Source organism: Hyla sarda, chromosome 2 (genome assembly GCF_029499605.1).
Source record: "Hyla sarda isolate aHylSar1 chromosome 2, aHylSar1.hap1, whole genome shotgun sequence".
NCBI classification, from domain to species: domain Eukaryota; kingdom Metazoa; phylum Chordata; class Amphibia; order Anura; family Hylidae; genus Hyla; species Hyla sarda.
Window position 1 is genome coordinate 132418863 of NC_079190.1, and position 26327 is coordinate 132445189.

Here is a 26327-nt window from a genome sequence, read left to right on the forward strand (position 1 = left end):
ATGCAGCCTATAATTGTATTAAGTGTAGGTGATAAATGACTCAGACAGACTAGGGGAAATTGGTTTTTGATATTATATTAAAGCTGACCTTCAGGTTTAAGGCATCAAATTTGTTATGTTGTCACATGGACGATACTGCATTTTTTATTTTGTAAGAGATCTATTTTATTTCTTCACAAAGATGCTTACCTACCAAGAAGGAAGAAACCTGCAAACCAATTCTCAAGTCATAAGATGCAGACTTACATTGTTACAGATATATTTTAAAGGAAAAAAAGGGTGAAAAAAACACATTTGATGACCAAACAAATAAATCCAATATAATGTATTTTGCACCTACTCCTACACAGGTGACACATGAGAAATAGGATCATTTTGTCTGAAATATGGCATCTCATGTCTCCAACACCTGAGACCCAACATAGCTTAGGAAGGATCCAGGTTCATGACCACTACTTCTCTAGCAATACATTTCTCTTCTTAGCATTGTTTACTTTGTTAGTTGTGTAAAGCTTAACCAATATTTATAAAATACTGAATAATGTAAAAAATATATATTCTTTTTTCTGGACACATCTGCAAGGCTATGCTATTCCATACAGCACAAAAAGAGGGACAAAAAAAAAATGGAAACCAGTGAAAATATTGTGTAAAGCCCACCTTCTCCTGACCAGAGAGGCTTTGTCTCATACGGATCAGGATCAGCTTCACCCAGCTTTCTACAAGAAGCTCCATGATTTATTCCTCTCTAGTTGGTTGACCGGACAATGCGTGAACTCTGGGAAAGCAGCTGCAATGATCCAGGTAAGAATCTCACTAAAGGCAATTCTGGATATTGTGCATGAAGATTGTAAGTATAAATGTTACACACCACAGTGTTTAACCATTGAAAAGGTTATTCTTAGGTTAGCCAATTATCTCTATGACAGTGCCCTCTATAGTCAGGAGGGCTAATGAGTGACTTTCTTACACAGCCTAAGAAAGGATATAAAGTACAAGCAACATGATGAGCAGAGAAAACCAACCCATAAAAGGAGATTGGCAAATGTGCCGGAAGTACCAAGTAGGCAGTTTGGCTCTGAATATGATGCCACAGAGTACAAAATATGCGGGCACGTCGAGCCGTAGATACTTTGTATAGCACCATACAGCTTCATTTCACATAGCCCTGACAGTCACACAGTTCTCTAGATTATTTTCAGGATGGAATAGTTTATGCTAAATTATTTTGTTAAGGGCAAAAGCAATGGATGGCCAGCACTTCACATGTACAAAACAGTGATTTTTCACTACTAGGCTAGGATTCCACTGAGGCTTTTGCATTGCGTTTTTTAAGGCTTAAAGGGGTATTCCAGTGCTTAGACATCTTATCCCCTATCCAAAGGATCCTGCCGCTGGGGACCCCCGTGATCTTGCACGCGACACCCAGTTTGTAATCAGTCCCCGGAGCGTGTTCGCTCCGGGTCTGATTACCGGCGACCACAGGGCCGACGGCGTTTGACGTCACGCCTCCACCCCCGTGTGACGTCACGCTGCGCTCCTCAATGCAAACCTATGGGAGGGGGCTTGCATTGAGGGGCGGAGTGTGACATCACAAGTGGGCGGAGGCGTGACGTCACACGCCGTCGGCCCTGTGGTCACCGGTAATCAGACCCGGAGCGAACACGCTCCGGGGACTGATTTTTAACTGGGGTGCTGCGTGCAAGATCACAGGTGTCCCCAGCGCGGGACTCCCGCGATCAGGCATCTTATCCCCTATCCTTTGGATAGGGGATAAGATGTCTAAGCACCGGAGAACCCCTTTAAACATGCCAGAAAATCTGCCACTGTTTTTCTCTGTTTTTTTCTGGCATTTTGTGTGGAATTTGCCTTTGCTGGCGTTTTTTTTATTATTATTTGTTAGGTACTTAAAAACAAACAAAAAAAAAAAAGGATGGAAAATAATTTAGTAGGGATGGAAAATAATTTATTTAACAACATTTTTATTTTTTTATAACAAAATTTTAATAAATTTTTAATAACCTGTGTGTTTCACTTTTTCTCAATTTTTTTTTATTTTGTAGGTAGTACTACTACTCCCAGAATGGAACAGACTGTTCTATGATGGGAGTAGTAGTACCTGTACTAATAGACATATCGCCCCAGGTGTCACTCATGACACCTGATGTGATCATCCATAATATAGCAGAGATGTGGAGCAGCTCTATACAGGGCTCGCATCTCTGCACTTTACTCTGGGATTGGTCGGATGGTTGCAGCCAATCAAAGCTTTCGGAGGGAAATATGAATGTGATGTTCTTTTCACATCACTGGCCGGAGTATAGTGCAGAGATGTGAGCGCTGTCTAGAGCTGCTCCGCATCTCTGCAATAGATTGGATTGCAGAGACAGGAGTGACACCGGCTGAGATCTGTCCTTAACTGCAGGTACTACTACTCCCAACATGGAGCACACACTGCTCTATGCAGGGAGCTGTAGTACATGCATTAATAGACCAATTGCAGTGAGTGTAACTTCTGACACCTGTTGTGATCTGTCTATTAATGCAGGTACTACAGCTCCCAGCATGGAGCAGAGTGTGCTCCATGTTTGGAGTAGTAGTACCTGCAGTTAAGGAAAGGTCACAGTGGATGTGACTCCTGACACCCACTGTGATCCTCCGGTATAATGTATAGATGTGGCCGGACGCTCTTCTATGGTCCCCTGCACTGACATATATATACACCTATTCATATTTCCCACAGAGTGTTGTGATTTGCTGGAACCATCTGGCTAATCACAGGTCTCTGCAGGAAATATGAATAGGTGTGTATATACAGCAGGGCAGAGGACCATAGAAGAGCGGCCGGCCGCAGCTATACATCATACTGGAGGATCACAACAGACCCGGGGCGATCTGTCATTTAGTACAGGTACTACTACTACCATCATGGAACTACTTAAAAAATAAAAAATAAAGTGAAAAACAAACATACATTACATTTTTATTATTGTCGGCTACATTTTTTATTGCCCTGCCTGCACACATAAATTGATCACTTTATAATATTGATCTCTTTAGTTATAGAAAAGATAAATTTCATTAAATACAGTTTTTTCCAATCACTACTGTATCTTTTTTATCATTTTCTTTTAATGGTACCCTACAAAATTTTATCAAAAAAAGGTATCTCCATCACTTTTTTAGGTCGAAAAAAGAATAAAAACTGCTGGCAAAAACGCCAAAGTTAAAACCCACATAGCGTTTTTCTTGGCGTTTTTTCACTTCCATAGACTTCTATGGGAGGAAAACACCAAGATTTTCCCGATAAAAACATCAAACTAAGATTCGGAGGGCGTTTTTCCAAAGGATTAAAAAATGCCAAACTGAAAAACGCCAAGTGGATCTGGCATTTTGCAGTTTACTATTGACTTGTAGATAACATTTGGACGTTGCTTTTTTTCTGCTTTTTTGCAAGAAAATCTTCAGTGGCCCTACAGCTACTGGCTCAACACACTTCAATAAAATGTAATCAACAGTCCACATATTTTTTATTCATATAGGAAAAGCAATACCACAGAACTCGCCACAAATACAGGCTCTTCAGTTTATTTAAATCTGGTCGTGGATACAGATATTAGGCAACAGCTATTGCATGTTCTATGAACCTTTCATCATGGCCATGAACCAGCATTTATAGAATGTGAAATGGCTGTTTTGCTATGTCTGGTCAGGTTTTAGGTGGTCAGTGGTTTAGTATTGCTCTTCTTATATGGATGAACACATACTAAATTATGTTCTTTGTTGTGCAACTTGACCACCCACTGGATAAACTATAATGTAAATCCAGAAGATTTTACTTGTGACCCCAATCCTAATTCTGTGTAGATCCCAATACTATTGAGACGTTCTATATTTAAACTACATAGGCTATAAGTAATAGTTGCACTTGTGAAGAGCTCATTTACATTGCCTTATGTACTTTCCTGAAATAAAAATAAAAATAAAATAAAAGAACACATCCCAGTAGATGGAGAAAGTGAAACCTGTCCCCCAAAGAAAAGCTTTTCTCTAAATAACAAGCCATACTGCACTTATTAAGATACTAATAGCATTATAATTCAAGCAATATAAAAAAGTACATAAATAATGACTGCGAGTAATTATATTTAACATTTTTACACACATGCTTAGTTTGCCCATGTATACAATAAGCAAACAAAACTACATAACTTTTTTTTAAAACCTTAGCATTTTAAGCAATGAATTTATATAAAAATAAAAATTAAATAAATAAATAAAAACACACAAAAGCTCCATGTACATGTTTTAGAGGTGGTTTCTCATATTTCGTTCAATGGATGTAAATAGCAGATGTATAAGTTTCATCAGCGCACCTTTAAACACACGGACAAGCAGATACTTTGTGGGGAGTAAAATTTGGATGTTGCTTAAATGGACAATATGCAACACAGCTGCCCAACTCCCTGCAACAATTTCCATTTCACATCACATAAACATCCATATGCCCCTAAGAGCCCAAAAGATCAAATCTGTTGCATGTAATTTTCTGCAACAGCTGTTTTGCAAATTAAAATAAAAATATCTGATAAATCAAATTATAAACGCCAGCGCAACAGCCTACTTTATCTTGATCAGCAGCAAAGCTTCTGTCTCCATAAAAATCCACAGACAGTTTAATGTAGAACATACCCATAAAACAACAAGAACCCAACTGGTTTAAATATATTGCTGGATTCATCCCTCACTTATTATGATGATAGTGTTTCTGGGTAAATAAGTATTTCAATTACAGTACTATGGATATGCAGCAATGGACACGCAGAATATATGTAGGAGGCATGGGGAGAGCCATTTATATTTACATTGTAATAACTCAAGAAATCACACACATGTATCCAGTATGAAGACACAATAAACAAAGCGTTCATCTTCAAAGCAAACAATGGTAACATGCTGGCCTTAAATCTAGACAAGGGGAGGAAATAATCCCTGAGGAATTGCAGATTCACAGTTACTTCCTAATGTGACAAATGTTTTCCAATCACAGTAGGAAAGTGAATGAATGCAAACATAAACATCAGTTAATATCGTCATCAATTTCTCTATTACAAGCCTATAAAAAGTAACAAATCATCCTCCAGATTCTACCTACAGCAGAATTCTGACGCGCATTGCATATAAGCAATGGATGACTCAATGTGTACTACACAGGTGTTGACTCTGTAGAAGTAGTACAGTACTTATCCTGCCCAACTTTAAGCTCATTCCAAGTCAGTACTACCGTACATACTCGAGTATAAGCCGACCCGAATATAAGCCGAGGCCCCTAATTTGACCACAAAAACCCAGGAAAAGTTATTGACTCGAAATACATCACCCCCCCCCCATGTCATCATCCAGACCCCCGTCATCATCACCCTGTCCTCATCACCCTGTCATTTTCACCCCCGTCATCTCTCCCCCTTCATCATCACCCTGTCATCATCCACACCCCCCCCCCCCTTCGTCATCACCGCCTGTCAACCCCTCAGTGGTCTTCAACCTGCGGACCTCCAGATGTTGCAAAACTACAGCTCCCAGCATGCCCGGACAGCCATTGGCTGCCGGGGCATGATAGGAGTTGTAGTTTTGAAACATCTGGAGGTCCGCAGGTCGAAGACCACTGCGCGGGCCTTCGTCATCATCCAGACCCCCAATTTAGTTTTCTACTCACCTCCACTCAGTGAGAAAGAAAGGTGAGCTGGTCCGGGCCATCTATGCTGCAGGGACCGTCCGGTGGGGAGGGTTAGTCGTTCCGGGCTGTACATTTTCACCAGGAGGCCCTCTTCTCCGCTCGCTCTGGGCAGGCCCTAGGGACTAGTGGGACTAGCAGGACTAGTGACGTTGCCTTGACGACGACGCACAGGGACGTTCATGTGCATGGAGTTGTAGTTTTGCCACTTCTGGAGGTGCGCAGGTTGAAGACCACTGATGAAGGGATTGACAGGCAGAGAGTTCACTCGAGTATAAGCCATGGGGGGCGTTTTCAGCACGAAAAATCGTGCTGAAAAACTCGGCTTATACACAAATATATACAGTAAATAAGACATCTACATATCCACAGAAACAGGATATGTGAGGAGTGTCTAACGATGGGGGGCTCGATCATTTACAAGAACCAAGGTCCAAGTTGCCCATACCTCTTCAACAAACAACCATGGTAAGGAGGAAACTGAATAGAAAGGCAGTAAAGCATGGTCACTGATAGAGTACAGCACGCTGCCATCGCTGATAGTCCCGTTACCTTGGCTTAAGGGGGTTACCCAGGAAAAAACTTTTTTTTATATATATCAACTGGCTCCAGAAAGGTAAACAGATTTGTAAATTACTGCTATTAAAAAAAAGCTTAATCCATTCAGTACTTATGAGCTGCTTAAGTTGAGTTTTTCTTTTCTGTCTAAGTGCTCTCTCATGACACTTGTCTCGGGAACTGTCCAGAGTAGAAGCAAATCCCCATAGCAAACCTCTTCTACTCTGTGCAGTTCCCGAGACAAGCAGAGATGTCAGCAGAGAGCACTGTTGCCAGACAGAAAAGAACAACTCAACTTCAGCAGCTAATAGAAGTAATTTATAAACCTGTTTAACTTTCTGGAGCCAGTTGATAAAAAAAAATTCCCCTTTAATTGGAATACCCCTTTAATTCTCACTTCATTCAATCTCCTCAATGAGGTTGTGCAGAGAGTTAAAAAGAGGGAACAAGGGATCCCCGTTCCCGTGATAATCAATAGCAAGGAAACAATCTTTTTGCAGCACTGGTTTTGGTAGAGCTTTAAAGCAGTTTCCATGTAGTTAATAATAAAATGAAGTTTTATTTTAGCACGTAACGCATTTCTGGACTATAGGAAAAAAAATAGGAGTCCAGCGCAGATTCTTGTGCAATAAGAACTAAATATTTATTTTCACCCCGACAGGGTAGGATAAAAGTGATGCGGTTCAACCGGTTTTACCAGCCTTAATAGAATAGGCCAGGAAAGCTGTTGTATCCTGGTACAGTACATCGTACCGTACCTTGTGTGCTAAGTCCCCAAAGTCAGAGTTCCTGGTAGGTAGGATCCGGTAGGATCCTCCTAGTGGGATCACCCCTTGTCACCTCTTCCTTCTTTAATCTTATATGTTTGTTGTGTATAATATGGATATAATTTATAGATATGTATAGTGCTGCCAGGACATTAGGTCACATGACTCCTAAGCCTACTGTTAGGTTAAGCTTAAGAACCTTCCAGGTCACGTAAGTGGTTCACATGATGTAACACAATGCTTTGTGAAGGGACTGACAGTTGTTGGAACCAATAAGCTATGAGCCTGCCCCTTGCCATTTAAGGGCGCTGTTACCTAATCATCACTCTCTTGGGTTCCGGACTAGCAGAGAGAGAGAGAAGCTCCGTGCATACCTACAAGACAAATCTAGACCTGAAGCCTGCTAACTTCAGCCGAATACAAAACCGTGAGTTCAACTCAATCCTAAATCTACGTGACTGCTGAACCTAAAACCAAACCCTAAATTCAGTGGAACAGCGTAAAGCAAGCCTCGGAGCTTATATTCCCTACAAGGTCCCAACCAACTGTGAGGAACCCTGGCATCACAACAGTTAAGGGTTAATCCAGCACCCTTTCATCACTGCACAGCTACACCCTACCTACCCTACATCCCCACAAGCTCACCACAAAGTGCATGGTGCATTATCAGATGAAGGGCCTATTTCAGCTGTGAACAAGGGCCTATTCCAGGCCAGAAACATGTTGACGTGCTAAAAAGCTTCATCTTCTCATTAACTACGTGGAAATTGCTTTATATCTCTACTAGTGCTGCAAAAATATCCAAATTTTTTTCCTTGCAATTAGTTGTCTTTTAACGGAACAACCGCAGCCTGTGCTCAGTAGGATCGCATTCTGCAGGACTTGGGATTCATTATAAACTTTTTTTTCTTAGCTCATTCTTATTAACCATCCAGGAAAAAGATGAACTTGCGGATAAGGATGGCTTCCACCAAAGTGAATTCATGTAGAGCATACTGAGGCGTTGTGCTCTAAGCGCAATGTCATATGGTGAGTGGATTTTTCACATTCCTACCGATTTATATCTCTGTGTGACGTATTATTTAACAAGGGCGCATCTTTTACTTTTTTCTTCTCTGAGTGTACCATTCTTGTGATAGGTAGAGGTCCCAGGGTCCACATCCCTGGTGATCAGGCAACCAAACCCCCTTCTATAAGTGCTGAGACCCACTCTGCCCCATGTAGATTGACAATTTCAGATCCATCAGGTATGGAGGCAGTTATGGTTTGGAAGTAACCTCCATTTTATGCTTCCTTTTGGAGTTATCCAATAACCGAGCACTCACCATGTGCTGTCTTTTGTAAAAACTTCCTTATTAGGACATTTTTCGATAAAGGCTCAGGAAAGCAGACAGGCGTAGGATAATGAAGTCTGGGTGATAGAGCGTGCATAGCTAGTAATGGTCTGTCAATAGACAGGAAACTGTCGATCACGGGGCCGGCAGCGTGTGACGTCACGCCTCCGCCCCCGTGTGACATCATGCTCCGCCCCTCAATGCAAGCCTATGGGAGGGGGCGTGATAGCTGTCACGCCCCCTCCCATAGGCTTGCATTTAGGGGCGGAGCGTGACGTCACACGGTAGTGGAGGCGTGACGTCACACGCCGTCGGCCCTGTGGTGGCCGCTAACCAGACCTGGAGCGAACATGCTCCGGGGACTGATTAAAACGGGGTGCTGTGTGCAAGATCACGGGGGTCCCCAGCGGCGGGACTCCTGCGATCAGGCATCTTATCCCCTATCCTTTGGATAGGGGATAAGATGTTTAAGCACCGGAGTACCCCTTTAAGGACTCTTAGGGACTTAGACAATTTTATTTTTAGGTTTTCGTTTTTTCCTCCTCGCCTTCTTAAAATCATAACTCTCTCATATTTTCATCCACAGACTAGTATGAGGGCTTGTTTTTTGCGTGACCAGTTGTCCTTTGTAATGACATCACTCATTTTACCATAAATTGTATGGTGCAACCCAAAAAAAATACTATTTGTGTAAAAAAAAAATAAAGAAAACGGCAATTTAGCAAATTTTGGAAGGTTTAATTTTCATGCTGTACACTTTACGGTAAAATAGACCTGTTTTCTTTACTCTGTGGGTCAATACAAATAAAATGATATCCATCATTACAAAAAATCTAACTTTTTAACCAAATTAGTGCGTTTAAAATCCCTCTATTTTGCTGACCTATAACTTTTTCATTTTTCCGTATAAGCGGCGGTATGAGGGCTAATTTTTTTTTCGCCGTGATCTGTAATTTTTTTTGATACCACATTTGCATATATAAAACTTTTAATACATTTTTTTATCAATTTTATTTGGAATTCAAATTTGTTTTTATTTTTGTATATGTTCACCATACAGGATAATTAACATTATATTTTAATAGTTTGGATATTTACACATACCAAATATGTTTATTAAAAAAAAAAAAAAATGTAGACTTTTTGGGGAAATGGGGAAAAACTGATCATTAACATTTTTATTGGGGGAGGGGATTTTTCAATTTTCTTTTTACTTTAATTTACTATTTACACTTTAATAGTCCCCATAAGGGACTATTTCTAGCAATCATTTGATTGCTAATACTATTCAGTGCTATGCATCGGTCATTTTCTGCTCTGGTCTGCTCGATCTCAGACCAGAGCAGAAGACCCGTGGAAGGCAGTTGAGGCAGATGAGCGGATCTCCCCGGCAGCGCTGCAGGCAATCCAATCATCCATTTTAGTCACCGTGCTGCAGATGCCGTGATCTGTATTGATCATGGCATCTGAGGGGTTAATGGCAGACATCCACGCGATCGCAGATGTCGGCCATAACCAGCCATTGCCATGCATGACCAGAGCATCGCTCCGATGCTCACAGTCACGTATAGGACGTAAATGTACGTTCTGGTGTGTTGAGTACCACCGCACCAGGATGTACATTTACGTCTTACATCATTATGGGGTTAACATGTTTTGTTCAGGTTAAGATGAAGCAGAGAGACATGAGTCTCCATTTATGACTGGCGGCCATCTTTAAGCAGATGCATGCAAAGATCTACTCTAAATACTAAATGTTATTTAATTGAATACAAAATAGTCCATTACACACAAACATATATTTTATAATGACACTTTGCATATGATTAGCTATACACAGTACCAGCCAGGAAACTCATAAGACATGTTATTCTAATATTTAATGGAGTTTCAGAATAGCACATAGTGTTTTTATTCTATTGTTCATCATAAATATTCCTTGCACTTTGTCAGTAATAACACCATAAATATAAGGCCTAGCAGTCACATATTTTTAAGTATAACATAAGAGCCTCCATTTTTAAAGGAGATGTCCGGTACGGACTATTTCTATTCCATCCTGTCCGGGTTGCAAAAAAGAGAGAAAACAAACTTTCACTTACCTTCCTACGTTCCCATCGGAGCTATGCAACAGCTGATCGGTTGGCCGGGCTGCCTACTTCTGCTAGCCCAGGACGTCACACGGCACTTCAGCCTATCACCGGCCAAGGCGGGACATGGCTGCGGCCGGTGATAGGCTGAAGCGCCGTGTGACGTTCCGGACTAAGGAAGTAGAAGTAGACAGCCCGGCCGACCGATCAGCTGTTACAGAGCTCCGATGAGAACGTAGGAAGGTAAGTGAAAGTTTGTTTTTTCTTTTTTTTGCAGCCCGGGCAGGATGGAATAGGAATAGTCCGCACCGGACATCTCCTTTAATGGATCTGTAATATTCCACACATTCAGTGAGTTGAATAAAACTGCTTCACAATAACATATTTCTCAAACATTAATTGCTTCCTACAGCTAGAGAGAGTTGAGGATCTCAGAACTCCATATCAAATGTTTGTCTTATTTTCATGAAGTTTTAGCTACTATGCCTTTCAAAATCAGACAGTAACTCAAAACAAAAGGTGTCGATAGTTTTCTAGAAGAGGCCACTTCCTCCCTATTTTCCAAATTATTTTGGTATTAAAATAGGTTACCCCTTAATCACTAAATAGTGTCCCATGTATGATATGTGTAGTAAGAGTTTCACCCGGAAAAAATTGTATTGTCATAGTCCCAGGGGGGTCTACCTGTGTCCTTAAGAGTTTCAATACCCGTGGGCGTAACCTTTAGAAAGCCAAAGGTTATAAATATATCTCAAAGCAACAGTAAGGGGGGCACATGGGAGATCCGAGGCCAGTTTGAAGTATTATGTAATAATATAGTCTTCTTGAAAAAATAAGTGGCACATGGGAGATCAGAAGCCACCAGGAGAAATCATGTAATAATATAGTCTTCTTAAAAAGAGAAGGGAATCAGAAGGCAGCAGCAGTTATCATGAGATAACATAGTTTCTTGAAAAGAGAGAGGGCATATATGGGAAAGCACCATGAGGCATACAGGTATCATAGGACAATAAGTATTCTCCTGGACATTACTTGAAAGAGGTGGTCATCAGGAGTCAGAGAGGTCCTTTCAAATGCAGCCATCTATGTGATACGACTGTACGGTAACTATACAATGGCTTCTTATGATTACACCTTCCTACCCTCTTACCCATTAGAGTTAGAGGTCACATTTATCTGGTAGCATACAAATAATTCTTATTTGATTAAGATCATTTTACAATGTGGATGAAATTATATCAATTAGTGTCTGTGTTCTATGCATACATATAATGCATATAGCATAGTATTATCTTTTACCATCGATTAACATAATAAAAATATATTCATAAGGAATCATAAGTATTTCTCCAAATTTAGTAAAAGATTATAACTCTTGTATTGTACTTAAAGTACTCCCAGATATTTCTTCCAAATTTAGTACCACAGATTATATATCTGTACTTAAAAATGTACTACCAGATTTTTGTGGTTAGTCATTTAAAGTCATGAAAAGGCCGGTTCATTTAATGTATCCAGAGATTAAATATTAGCCCATTCTTTATATCATTATGGAGTAATATTTTCTCTCCGAGTAATACCATGATATGAACTAACTATTACCATTTTCTGTAACATGTAGTTTTAATTTAACTACCAATAGAAGCACAGAATGCTACATATGTTCATATCTCTTTAAGGGTATGTTCACATTAAGGAACAGGCGCACAATTTTGCTGATAGATTTGAGCATTGGAATTCTGTGGTGTAAACCCCTAACAGTGTGAATGAATCTTCCGCGGACCCATTCACACTGTGGAATTTCATCGGCGGTGACTGTGCAGGGCCGCGTGGTCCTACCGCCAAATGGAATCTCCCCTCACTGAACTCTGCAATCGGAGATTCCGTTCACATTACTCAACGTGCTCATATCCTAAGACTTAACAACATGTAGATCCTTTAATATAAGTTACTAACATTAGCTTATAATGCTTTACTAATACTTGATATAGGCTCATGTTTGAGTGATGATTAATCCATAGATATAATCATTGTGTTTATATACTCAAGTATGTTTATTAATGATAACCAATATATCTGCGTATTTTAGAATACCTGTGTATTATTTGATGATGCAAAAAGTACCGCCAAGTGCTAATCAATAAACAAAACAATTCTGAGTAAGAAGTCGCGCACAGAGACATGGACTGAATTTTGGCAATTCATATGGTCACATATTTTGAATATTTGGTGACCATAGGTCATAATGACGTCATGACCTACTGCCATAGCTGCGCAATAAACGTGACAAAGGCAACCAGTAAAATAAAAATACATTGACTGATACATGATACAAATAATGTTAACATTAAGGATTTACAAAAGTTCCACAACATTATATATAGTTTTAATCTGTGAAATTTGTACGTATCTGTAAACTAGAGAACCATGACTTTGTACTATAACCCAGGTGGAACGGCACGCTCTAGTGAGCTGTCAGCGGCTTATTATCAGCTCTCATAGGCCGGGTACTATTAATGAGCCATGGTGACACTGATCAGCAAATTAATTTGAATAATTCAGTAAAAAAAATTGGAATACATACATTCTGATCATAACTTTCATGTAAAAAATATAAACCACAAAATCGCCATTTTAGCAACTTTATTTATTATGTGAAACCTATATTGCCATGAATGATAGAGAGAACAGCAGCTAAGAACCTGTTATTCCCATCTCAGAAAGCAATAGCATATGTCACCAGAATATGCCATCGTTTTATAAGATAGGAATACCCCTTTATCTTTCCTATTTATTTGTATGACATATTTTCCTCATCTATGGCTGGCAGCTTGTCATGGCTGTATCATGCAATAGATGTGACACTAAACTATTACTATTTGTTGGTACATGACAAGGTCAAGCAGTCACTGTACAAACCTGAGCTGTGTTATGTCCAGAATCTGAAATCCTCTACAGTTTATGCAAACACCCTCCCAGGGGGTTTAGAGGGAAGCTGACAGTATGTTAGAAGAGTAGGGCTAATAGTGCACCTTTGTTATGCCTTTCTGCTGCACAATTTTTGAGTAACATTGTTTTTTATTAACATGCAAATAAAGGTGCAGTGTGGGCATTACTTCACCCGCACTGATCCGTCCCCCCGCTGCTGTAACAGGGCCTCCTCATGAATATTCATCCGCTCTAAGCAGTGATGTAACTCAAGGTATCATTGCAGAGAACCAGATGAATATCCATGAGGATGTGCTGTTATAGCAGATTGGTGCACCTATGGGTAAAGCAACACCCCAGTGGAACAAACATCCTTATTAGCATATTAAAAAGTAATGTGACAGCACAACAAAGAGATAATAATGGTGTGTTGTTAACAAGAAAACCCTGACTTATTAGCCCACAACATATTTAATTCTTCTAACCTGTGGTCAGTTTCTCCTTAATGTTCCCTCCCAAATTTCATTTCCAAATATGAACCATAAAAATTGCTGAAGCAGCTGCTGAGTCCCTGTTAATGTTTAAAATTGCACTATATGGGGAAAATGCCTTATGTTTGAACATGTGCAACAGGGACCTTTTTACATCAGTAAAATATTTATTCGCAAAAAATCCCTCATAGGCATGTACTATTATAAGATAAAGATTCTGTACAAAACCCGTTCTATACACACAGCAGAAATGGGGGAAAAAGCTAAATTATGTAAAATCTTTAGTAGCTGCAGTATTCATGCCTCACACAAAACATAAAAACAACAAGCACACCTAGATAATAGGAGATCAAGATAATTGGGTTAATCTTATCCTCCTGCCACCCGTATTTGCTTCCACATATGGTTACATATGCTACTGAACCAAAATCTTTAGTCACAAAACAAGGCACCTATAAACAAACACTGGCAGCAATTTCCTAGCTAACAGTACATTAAAGCAAATAAGACAATCATTTCCAAGGCATGCTGTCAACAACAATGCTTTATACAAATGATGTCTTTTATGTGCTGGAGACTAAATGCAGTAGTGTTCTTTTTTATATTCTTATGTTTATTTGTTATCAATAAATAACCATTACCGCTGCCTATTATTTCACAGCCAGTATGCTGGAATTATTGGGAGAGCAAATAAAGCAGACACCAAGTAAGGATGGCCTCCCAAAGCTGTAAAAGTGATGCACCTAATGATTTCAGGGTTTCCGGTAACTATATAGCTCACAACAAACTAAATAGTCTTCAAGGCGCTTCACAACATCCTCCCAGCAATAAAACCTTGCCAATCAATATACTATTTGTGCTGTTCTTACAATCCAATTCCTCTTTAAACAAACACATTCTTATATAAACAGGAGCGGTGGCCCAGTACGGGAGGGTGTTACCCTTTGCTCCTGCTGTCCTGTCAGGCAGCCTCCTTCAGTGTCCCCAAGGCCCCCCCTGAACTTGTTTCCCCATTGTAAATATGTTTTACCAAGTAAAGCAGGAGCCAGAAGCAGCGCGGACCCCGGGAACAGGTGATTATAAAACCGGAGATGGGGGAGGCAATGGGGCACCGATGGCGGCAGTCTCTGGCAGCGGCGGTGTGGTGGCGGCGGTCTCTGGCATTGGTTGACTCAGAACCACAGGACAGGCAGGGTGAGAGAAGCGGGTGGCGGCGGCGGTCTCTGGCCCCGCAAAAGCCGCTGCAGTTCACTGATTTAAAGCGCCCGCATTACCAAGAACTAAGAAAATCATGAATATCGGCCAAACCGATAATCTGTTAATCCCTAGTTATAACATCGGTCATGAACAGCCATTTAACACCTTGGCCTACCGACTCCCACAGTCGGGACTACTACTACTTCCATCATGGAACATACTTGTTTCCATGATCGGAGCAGTAGTTACCTGGATGCGGGAGTCTGCCGGTGGCTGGAGAGGCTACATTAGTGTTTGTACTACTACCCCCCTCATGGAACATACTCCAAATATATTCATTTTATTCCCCCCATGTGTATACAGTCATGGCGGTAAATGTTGGCACCCCTGAAATTTTTAAAGAAAATGAAGTATTTCTCACAGAAAAGGATTGCAGTAGCACATGTTTTGCTATACACATGTTTATTCCCTTTGTGTGTATTGGAACTAAACTAAGAAAGGGAGGGAAAAAAAGCAAATTGGACATAATGTCACCCCAAACTCCAAAAATGGGCTGCACAAAGTTATTGGAACCCTTTCAAAATTGTGGAAAAAGAAGATTGTTTCAAGCATGTGATGGTCCTTTAAACCCACTCGGGACAAGTAACAGGTATAGGCAATATAAAAATCACACCTGAAAGCAGAAGAAAAAAAAGAGAAGTTCACTTAGTCTTTGCATTGCGTGTGCCACAATAAGCATGGACAACAGAAACAGGAGAACTGTCTGAGGACTTGAGAACCAAAATTGTGGAAAAATATCAACAAATCTCAAGGTTACAAGTCCATCTCCAGATATCTAGATTTGCCTATGTGCACAGTGCGCAACATTATCAAGAAGTTTGCAACCCATGGCACTGTAGCTAATCTCCCTGGGCGTGGACAGAAGAGAAAAATTGATGAAAGGTGTCAATGCAGGATAGTCCAGATGGTGGATAAGCAGCCCCAAACAAGTTCCAAAGATATTCAAGCTGTCCTGCAGGCTCCGGGAGCATCAGTGTATGCGCAAACTATCCATCAACATTTAAATGAAATGAAACGCTATGGCAGGAGACCCAGGAGGACTCCACTGCCGACACAGAGACATAAAAAAGCAAGACTACATTTTGCCAAAATGAACTTGAGTAAGCCAAAATCCTTCTGGGAAAACGTCTTGTGGACAGAGAAGACGAAGATAGAGCTTTTTGGTAAAGCACATCATTCTACTGTTTACCAAAAATGGAATGAGGCCTACAAAGTAAAGAACACAGTACCTACAGTGAAATATGGTGGAGGTTCAACGATGTTTTGGGGTTGTTTTGCTGCTTTTGGCACTGAGTGCCTTGAATGTGTGCAAGGCATCATGAAATCTGAGGATTACCAACGGATTTTGGGTCACACTGTACAGCCCAGTGTCAGAAAGCTGGGTTTGCGTCTGAGATCTTGGGTCAATGACCCCAAACATATGTCAAAAAGCACCCAGAAATGGAGTCCAGATCTAAATCCCATTGAACACCTGTGGAGAATTGTTGTTGGGAAAAGGTGCCCTTCAAATAAGAGAGACCTGGAGTAGTAGTTTGTAAATGAAGAGTGGTCCAACATACCGGCTTGAGAGGTGTAAGAAACTTATTGATGGTTATAGGAAGCTGATTTCAGTTATTTTTTTCAAAGGGTGTGCAACCAAATATTAAGTTAAGGGTGGAAATAATTTTGCCCAGCCCATTTTTGGAGTTTGGTGTGACATTATGTTCAATTTCCTTTTTTTTTACACTCTTTTTTGGTTTAGTTCCAATACACACAAAGGGAATAAACATGTGTAAAGCAAAACATGTGTTACTGCATTCCTTTTCTGTAAGAAATACTTAATTTCCTAGAAAAATTTCAGGGGTGCCAACATTTACAGTCATGACTGTATGTATGATTCCCCCCCTGCCTGCTGCCCAGGCCACTTATCTTCCAGCACTCACAAGGCACAGCAAGGACATGCCATTCCTATCCTTGCTGCTCATCTCCGTATCTGACAGAGAGGAGCAGCGGAGAATGGAGGGACCTGACCCCCTTGTGCGCTGTTATAGCACTCCATTCCCCGCCGCCGCACCTGACCTGTACCCCCAATGCTGTCTCACTTATATTCCCCACCGCCGCCTAACATGTCTATTTCCCACTGCTAAGGGGACACACTGTTATTCACGTCTGTCATTCATGACAGGCCATAATAGGTCATGACGTATAATCAAAAAATCCCATAGACTTTAATGGGATTTTGTTAAAGGGAACGGAAGTTTATAACGGGTCTTAACGGCGCAACTTAATAGTGTGAAAGGGGCCTAAAATTGTTGATGCAAGGAACAAGCAAGGATTTTTAAGTGGAAAAGTGTTATGGTTTATAGAAGGTGAGGAGGAAAAAACGTGCAAAAATGAAAAATCGCCAAAAGCATTCCCGGCAGCTCAGCCGGGCTGATCGGGTTCACTGCGATGAAACCATGGTGTCCCGATCAGCTGTATGGACACGAGGAGGGTCCTTACCTGCCTCCTTGTTGTCTGATCGCTGAATGACTGCTCCGTGCAAGAGATCCAGGCAGGAGCAGTGGAGCGCCGATAACACTGATCAATGCAATGCTATGGCATAGCATTGATCAGTACTGGCAATCAGTGTAATGCATGTTATAGTCTACTATAACATTGCAAAAAAAAAATGAAAAAAGTTAAGAGGCTTTAACCCCGTCCCTAATAAAAGTTTGAATCACCCCTGTTTTCTCATAAAAAAAAAAACGGTGTATTTAAAAAATAAATATAAACATTTGTGGTATTGCCGCGTGCATAAATGTCCGAACTATAAAAAATAATTTTTTGTTAATTAAAACGCACGGTCAATGGCATACACGTAAAAAAAAAATTCCTAAGTCCAAAATAGTGTATTTTTGGTAACTTTTTATACCATAACATTTTTTTTTTTTTAAAGTTATCAAAAAGTCAGATCAAAACAAAAATGGTACTGATAACTTCAGATTATGGCGCAAAAAATGAGCTGTTATACATCCCCGTATGCAAAAAAATAAAAAAGTTATAGGGTTCAGAAGAGGACATTTCTAAACGTATAAATTTTCGTGCATTCAGTTATGATTTTTTTTTAGAAGACAAAATCAAAGCTATATAAGTAGGGTATCATTTTTATCATATGGACCTACAGAATAAAGACAGTGTCATTTTTACCTACAAATGAACCGTGTAGAAACGGAAGCCCCCAAAAGTTACAAAATGGTGTTTTTGTTTTGTTTTTTCAATTTTGTTGCACAATGTTTTTTTTTTATGGTTTTGCTGTAGATTTTTGGGTAAAATGACTGATGTCATTACAAAGTAGAATTGGCACAAAAAAAATAATCATATGTAGGTGCAAAATTGAAAGGGTTACGATTCTTAAAAGGTGAGGAGGAGAAAACGAAGGGGTTAAGTACCAAAGACTGAGGGCGTACCCCTACACCCTTGGTCCTTAACGTTTTAATGCAGTGGTAACTGATTCATCATTAGCAACTGTCGCAAAATTTTTTGCAATGCTGTCAATTTTTCAAAAAACACATTTGATGGAGAGCCACACTGGGGACAAGAAATTAGATGGGGAGCCATGATGGAGACACAAGATAAGATCGGAAGTCATATTGATGTAGATGAACAGAAATTAAAAGGGGAGTGCTAGTGACTAGGATTAGATGAGAAATCCTGCTGTAGACTAGGAATGAGTTGGGAGCCATTTTGGAGACAAGGAAAAAGATATAATGCCTTGTTGTAGCCTTGCTGAGGACCATGAATTATATGATGAGGAATGCTGAGGATAAAGAATGAGAGAGGAGTCATACTGGGAGAAGTCATAATTAGGATTGTGTACTCATATTCTGTAACAGTAACTCAACAAATGAGAAAAGAAAAACATTTTCGACTTTCATCATTATTTGTGTGCTGTACATTGCTCCTGGACTTCATTAGACAATTAACCCATTTTGTATACTGTTTTTCTTAAGAGGCCCAAGCCCATAAAGTCAACTTTTTGTGCTAATTTTGGTGGATGGCTCAAAGAAGTTTCACTGTACTTTTATAGCAGTCCTGTTTAGTATTATTCTTTATAGCTGACAGTATTGTCAAACAAATTCCCTAATTTTTATATAACAAGTATGCATATTTTCTTTTCATCGCTGTAAGGACATTAGAAGTTATTAAAAAGCTTTGGAGTCATGTAGAACAAATAATACTTGCGTTTTTTATATAAAACATATTAGGAAAACAAATTTATTCCGTAGATCGTTGACGTGTGGGAGAAAACCAGAGCAGCCAGAGGGAATTTACACAAGAACAGTAAGAGCATATAAGAAGACAATGCCCCCGTGACCGCTAGCTGAACCACTGTGCAGACCACACACACACCGATATTAAACCACAAGAACATTTGTATCTGTTTATCATGCACACTTCTACAAAGGCTACAGTACAAGTAACATTTTTCATAAAGAAGACACACATAATGCAAAAAGAAACCCTTCTAAACTCTATAGAAATCTCTGCTCACCACTGTAAAGTAACAAAGCGCTTACAGATGATTGGAAAAACTGTACAGCAATTCCCAGTCACATACAGTATTAATAAGCGCACAGCTCTAGGCACAATGTTAATCAGAGTACTTGATAATTTGACTTGCTTCCACACAGGAATTTCAATGGTTTCATTCAGCTGAAAACGACATATTAAATGTCAAGCAGTCTGATATGCAAGGTACAATTAGGATAATGTGTTTTAGCAGATCTAGGGAAGCAACCCCTTCCAAGAAGAAGGAAACAGCCCCTATTGTACAACTCTTCTAAAATCTTATTTATAATAAGAAAGGTAAACAGAACACAAAATACTAACAGCAGCACACTGAAGGATATACACTAAATATAAGGCTTCAAATTTTATATATACACGCATATATTTATCCCTTTTAGGACACAGTTTTCTTTTTATTTTGCACTTTTGTTTTTCCTTCCTTGCCTTCTAAGAGCCATACATTTTCCACCTACAGACCCATATGAAGGCTTGTTTTTTGTGACACCAATTGTACTTTGTAATGACATCACTCATTTTACTGCCCAATTTATGATGAAACTAAAGAAAAAAATTTATATTTGTGGGGCAAAATAAAAAAAATGCCATTTTGCAAATTTTTGGCGCTTCTGTTTTAAAAAATATTATACCTTTTTGTACAAAAATGAGTATGGCTAAAATTGGCCTCTTCTGACCTCCAATAAAAAATGTCCATGAGGGATTTATGAGGGCTCCTTTCTTGAACTGTGGTCTGCATTTTTTATTGGTACCATTTTTTTTTCCGATCTCTTCTTATTCATTTTCTGATATACGAAGTGACCAAAAATATGCAATTTTGGACATAGGTTAATGATTTTTATTTTTTTTTTTCAACAATTTGAGTCCTTTGTTCTATACTTAAATGATAAATAGTTTAACATGCTATTCACTTTTATGTATGGAGGTACAGAACTTTACTTTCTTGACGTGCGGGTGGAGGTAAAAAATGGAGATATTATTCAATCGAATTTTAGAAAACCCTCCGCAACTAATGCCCTCCTGCATTACAGGAGTTACCATCCCCCACATGTCAAGAATGCAATACCATACAGCCAATTTATTAGGTTACGGAGGATAAATAATACAGAGGAGATGTTTATCCAACAAGCCGATGATTTGAAAATTAGACTGGAAGCCAGGGGTTATCCAAAAACATCCATATTCACTGCATATGAAAGAGCACGGGGGCATGTCACATTTAAGAAGCCCCTATGGTGCCAGAACAGCAAAAATAAAATAAAAAACATGGCATACTATTTTGGAAACTACACCCCTCAAGGAACGTAACAAGGGGTACAGTGAGCCTCAACACCCCAGAGATGTTTGACGACTTTGGATGTGTAAATTTTTTTTTTTTTTTTTTTACTAAAATGCATTTTTTTCCCCAAATTTTAGATTTTTAGAAGGGGTAAAAGGAGAAAATGCCTGACAAAATGTGTAACCCCATCTCTTCTGGGTATGGTAATACCCCATGTGTGGACGTCAAGTGCACTGCGGGCGCACTACAATGCTCAGAAGAGAAGGAGTCACATCTGCAAATTTTGCTGAAATGGGGGGGCATGTCGCATTTAGTGCCAGAACAGCAAAAAGAGCAGGAGTGCAGTCAGGGGGGCCTTGAGCTTCGAAATTGCTGCCTGTGGAGCCAGAGCAGTGGGACCCCCCCTCAAGGAGCATTACTTGGGGTAATTAATAAATGTTACATAGGGTAAGTTACTAAAATGGGGTACAGTGGGACATAAAATTATAAAACAGATTATGTTCCAAGAATGATGACCCAGAGCATAGCCAAAACTAAAGAATATGCCCACCCCAAACCCTATGCTCTGAATTATCATTCTGGGAATGTACCTGTTGCCGCTCAGGTGGAGAGAGAGTGCTGCGCATTTGAGGAAATATAAAAAGTCCCCGATGATAGTGACTCAGTGACCCATGACAAAAAATGTTTTGGCCAATTTAGTGGTTTTATGGGGTTAAAATTTGGAATGTACTCTGGACTTGTCAAATTATGGAAAATTTAAATGAAAAGGGAAAATTTAGTACTGCATGGAAGTGTGATACTCCCTGAAGCAGTTTTTAATGCAGAGGCACGGATGATCGGGGCAAGTGTCACATTGATAGGTGGTGTCCTTCCGTATCCCCCTCCTGTGACACACACTGCATTTTTCATGGGTTCGTCCCTTCTTTCCAGTGTGGGGTATCTCACCTGGAAAGTGTTGGCCTGGGACGATCCTGGCACCTATATTTCCAGTTTCTGGGTTAGTCCGGCCTGCTCTTTCCCGGTCAGCAAAGATCAGGGCCTTTAGGACTAATTCTTGGAACTGGAGGAATGTCCCTGTGCTGCCAGCGTTCTGGTACAGTACAAAAGAGTTGTACATGGCAACCTGTACCAAGTAGAACGCAACTTTCTTGTACCATACGCGTGTTTTCTGCATGGCGTTATATGGCTTAAGGATTTCATCAGAAAGATCAACTCCCCCCATATACCGATTGTAGTCCAGAATACAATCAGACTTGAGGATTGTTGTTGTGTTTCCTCGTACAGGGACAGGTGAGCTGCCGTTGCCATGAATAGTGGTCAGCATAAGGACATCCCTCTTTATCCTTATACCTTACCAGCAACAGGTTTTCATGGGCAAGGGCACGGGACTCACTCTTGCCCATAGGTGTCTGGATAAAATTTAGAAGGAGGAGACTCTGATTCTTCCGCACTGTCCCACAAGCGGACGTGGATCTGGCGGCAAGGGATGTGAAGAGAGGGATGCTGGCATAAAAGTTGTACATGTACACGTGGTAACCCCTATCCAGCAATGGGTACACAAGGTCCCAAACGATTTTCCCGCTAACACCCAGAGTGGGGGAACAACCTGGGGGTTCAATATGGGAACCCCTCCCTCATACACCCTAAACTTGTAAGTGTACCCGGTGGTACTCTCACAAAGTTTATTAAGCTTCACGTCATACCGCGCATGCTTCGAGGGAATATACTGGCGGAAGAGGAGTCTCCCCTTAAAACTGATAAGAGACTCATCTACAGAGAGCTCCCTGAGCGGTACGTAGGCCCCCAAAAATTTGGCCCCAAAGTGATCGATGACCGGCCTCACGTAGTGTGTGTGCTTGGAGTAACTATTAGATATAACGGTGTGTGACTAGAAATCACACACCGTTATATAGGGGAGAAAAAAATTGCAGACAAAAAAAAAATTAAAAATGGGGGGGAAATGCAGTGCCCTGAACCCCTAATAGGGCCCGGGTCACACTGGAAAATTTATGGTGGACCCTTGGGGACCTATTGGGGGGAGGGGATTTTTTATTTTTATTTTTTACACTCACTTCTACCTTGCCCTGGAGTGTATTATTTCCCTGCTCTGTCCCTGCAGATCTTCTTTCCTGAGGGGGCTATGATCGCACAGAGGGGGGGGGGGGTCCTCCGGGGCACCTCCGAGCAGCTATGCCCGCTGACTGAACTCAGTTAACGGGCAGAGCTGCGAGAAGATGCTGCTAACTTATTATGAGAGCAGGGTGAAATCTTCCAGCGCATGCGCTCTGCCGGCAGAGCGCTGCACTCACGTGACCTGTGACTCCACGGCACTAGGACGTGGAGTTGAAGAAAATGAATATTCAAATAGTGGGGCAGGATTAGGAACTGAAAGAGGGAGGAAGAAGCGGCCAGCTAGCGGGGCCCTGCCTCCGGCACACAATTCCCTGGACTGAGCAACGGAACTGCACAAGCAAAGATCTAAGAACATACTGGACCAATTTAAGTAAGTGACCCCTCTATGGAATCCTATTCACCCACACTATTTCCCAGTTTATTAGGTTTAGTGTGGGTAACAGTTTTCCTTTAAACCAAAACCATAAAATGCGCTTGGCCGAAAACAGAAACAGAAAATGACTTACCTTGCCCATTTTAGAAAAAAAAAGTACTAGTTTTGGACCAGCTACAATTTTGGGCCGAAACTTAAACCAAAAATGTAGGATGTATTTGTCCGAAAACCAAAATGGAAAATAACTTACCTTACCCACTTTAATGAATGAAATGTAGTACTAGTGGATCAGCTGCAGAGCCACTGGCTGTGTCAGGGCATGCTGGGATCTGAGTAGTTAGTTGCCGACTACAACTCTCAGCTTGCTATGATACAGCCTATGACTCAAGCTGCTGACCCAAAACTACAACTCCCAGCATGTTACACTATATAGAAGTATAGTATAGGTTATAGCGTAATACGCACTTGTAGTTTTTGGTCAGCTGCAGAATCATATGCTGTGGCAGGTATTGCAGGGAATGCTGGGAGTTGCAGTAAGTTACTAAGTAACTACAACTTCCAGCATGCCCTGATACAGCCTATGGCTCTGCAGCTGACCCAAACAAAAAGTGTAACCACAGCATATCGCAATATACCCTAAGTAAAGACACAGAAAACATAAGCCTGACAGTACTGAAGCATCCTGTAGCTCCGATGACCAGTAAACAGTAAGTGCTGCAGGAGATTGCGAGGTCTCAGTGGCCTTGGGTCTCAATCCCTGGGGAGCCAATGAAAGAGACTGAGCACCAATATAGTGTAAGCCTTGAAAGCCACAATCCTTTTGAAAGACAACCCCCCTCCGTAAGCTAGCTGAGGTTGTTTTTTAAGGAATGTGTTCATGGTACTTCTTTTCATTTGATTATGACTGTGCTCTCAACTATAAACATACAATGAACACATGGACTAAAATTAGTGAATTAATGGTCTGTAAGTGTTTAGGCCAAAGTCATGTGTAGGCCAAAAGGCAAGCTTGCTTATAAGGGGAGAGGTTGTGATAATGCATAATCTGCAGTGTATTTTTAAGACCTATTTGAACTTTTAACATGTACTCAACAATATTATAGGGGTTATCCAGCTTAGTAAAATTGACGGCCTATCCACAGTAATACGGGCCCATGCTCTGAATAGGCCATAGATACTCCATGATAGGTTCTGAGTAGCCCATTCTACTTACTCCAAGAGATGCACTACAGAATTAGCATTTAAAGGGGTACTCTGGTGGAGTATTCAACTGGCTCCAGAAAGTTAAACAGATTTGTAAATTACTTCTAGAGAGTCTTGGCAATCTTCTTATAGCCTAGACCATCTTTATGTAGAACAATGATTCTTTGTTTACAGATCCTCAGAGAATTGTTTGCCATGTGGTGTCATGTTGAACTTCCAGTGACCAGTATTAGAGAGTGGGAGAGTGATAACACCAAATGTAAGAAACCTGATGGCCATCCACACCTGGAACCTCGTAACACAAAATAGTCACATGACATCAGGGTGGAAAAATGTTTAACAGGACCCAATTTGGACATTTGCACTTGGGTGTGTGCTCACTCTTGTTGCCAAGGTTTAGACATTAGTGGCTGAGTTATTTTGAGGGGACATAACATTAAACACTGTTATACAGGCTGTACACCCACTACTTTATATTGTAGCAGAATTGTCACATGATAAGATAGAATAAAATATATACATAAATTGGGGGGTGTACTCACTTATGTGAGATACTGTATATATCCTGCCCACCACAAAAATATGTGCACTATAAATTTACCTATGTTAGGTGAGATGGTAATACCCATTTAACACCTCAGTCAATAAACCTAAATCACATATTCCTGCCTTAAATCATCATAAGTTCCCTCTTCTAATAGCAACCACAAGTACTTTTCTAATTCTTGATTTTATGCATTTTAACGTAAACCTTGTACAGTTTGACTGAAACATGATATAGGTCACAGACAGACGCTAAGATGGAATGTTAACTGCCCAGACATGAAACACTGTAATATAACATCACGTATTGTTAATTCATGGACAGTACCTGACAGGATTGCTGGTCAGAGAGACACGAAGGGAGTCTAAGTAAGAGACAAGCCTTTCATCTGTAGAGCCCAATTTGAGTTCATGAATGAATTCCTGTGGCGAGATCTGTCTGCTGCTCTTGAGGCTCCCCTGTAACAAGATAAAAATCATACTGAGCAAATATCCTATGCTAAATTGCATGCATAAATCACAAAGTGAACAACTTTTTTTTCACAACTTTTCAGAAAATATATTTAAGATGAAGTCCATGATCTGATCAAACAACTCATTTGAAAGTAAAATTTCCTTCTCGAGAGATTCTACACTGTGTTCTCCTGGGACATCTCATTTTAAAAGTTATCCGTCAGCGGGTGTCCTGCTAGATTGTATTTGAATTGTCCACAGGGCATTATGGTGTCAAACATTTCAAGACCGGCAACAGAGAAATTGTAAAGCCAGTATAATGTTAAAAATCTGGTTTGACACCCTGTTGTACGCATTCTTTTTTATCTGGCGGTCATGGATTTTAAGTCATGGGATGTGTTATATTGTAACTAAAGATGTCAATATTGATTATTTTGTTGTTCTAAATCAGGAATCTGGAATGTGTAGCTTCCAACATATTTTTTTTTGGCAGCCAGTGGTTCCCAACTAGAGTCCGATGGCAATCTGGTGGGGAAGATGGTGACAGGACATGCTAGGATGGATGTGGAAAAGCACTGCCACAGTGGTCCTAGCACATGTGATGATGGACAGTAGCTCTAGTGACATTGCTTATGGTTA

At 40.4% G+C, this 26327-nt stretch overlaps 1 protein-coding gene across 1 annotated transcript in view; it reads right to left on the minus strand.

Moving 5' to 3' along the window:
- Window positions 1-26327, minus strand: part of DIAPH3 (diaphanous related formin 3) — an 882879-nt gene that overhangs the window by 619741 nt on the left and 236811 nt on the right. Inside the window, exon 5 of the mRNA XM_056555485.1 lies at window positions 25564-25694. Coding sequence (XP_056411460.1) covers window positions 25564-25694 — 131 coding nt within the window. The remainder of the gene's footprint in view (window positions 1-25563; window positions 25695-26327) is intronic.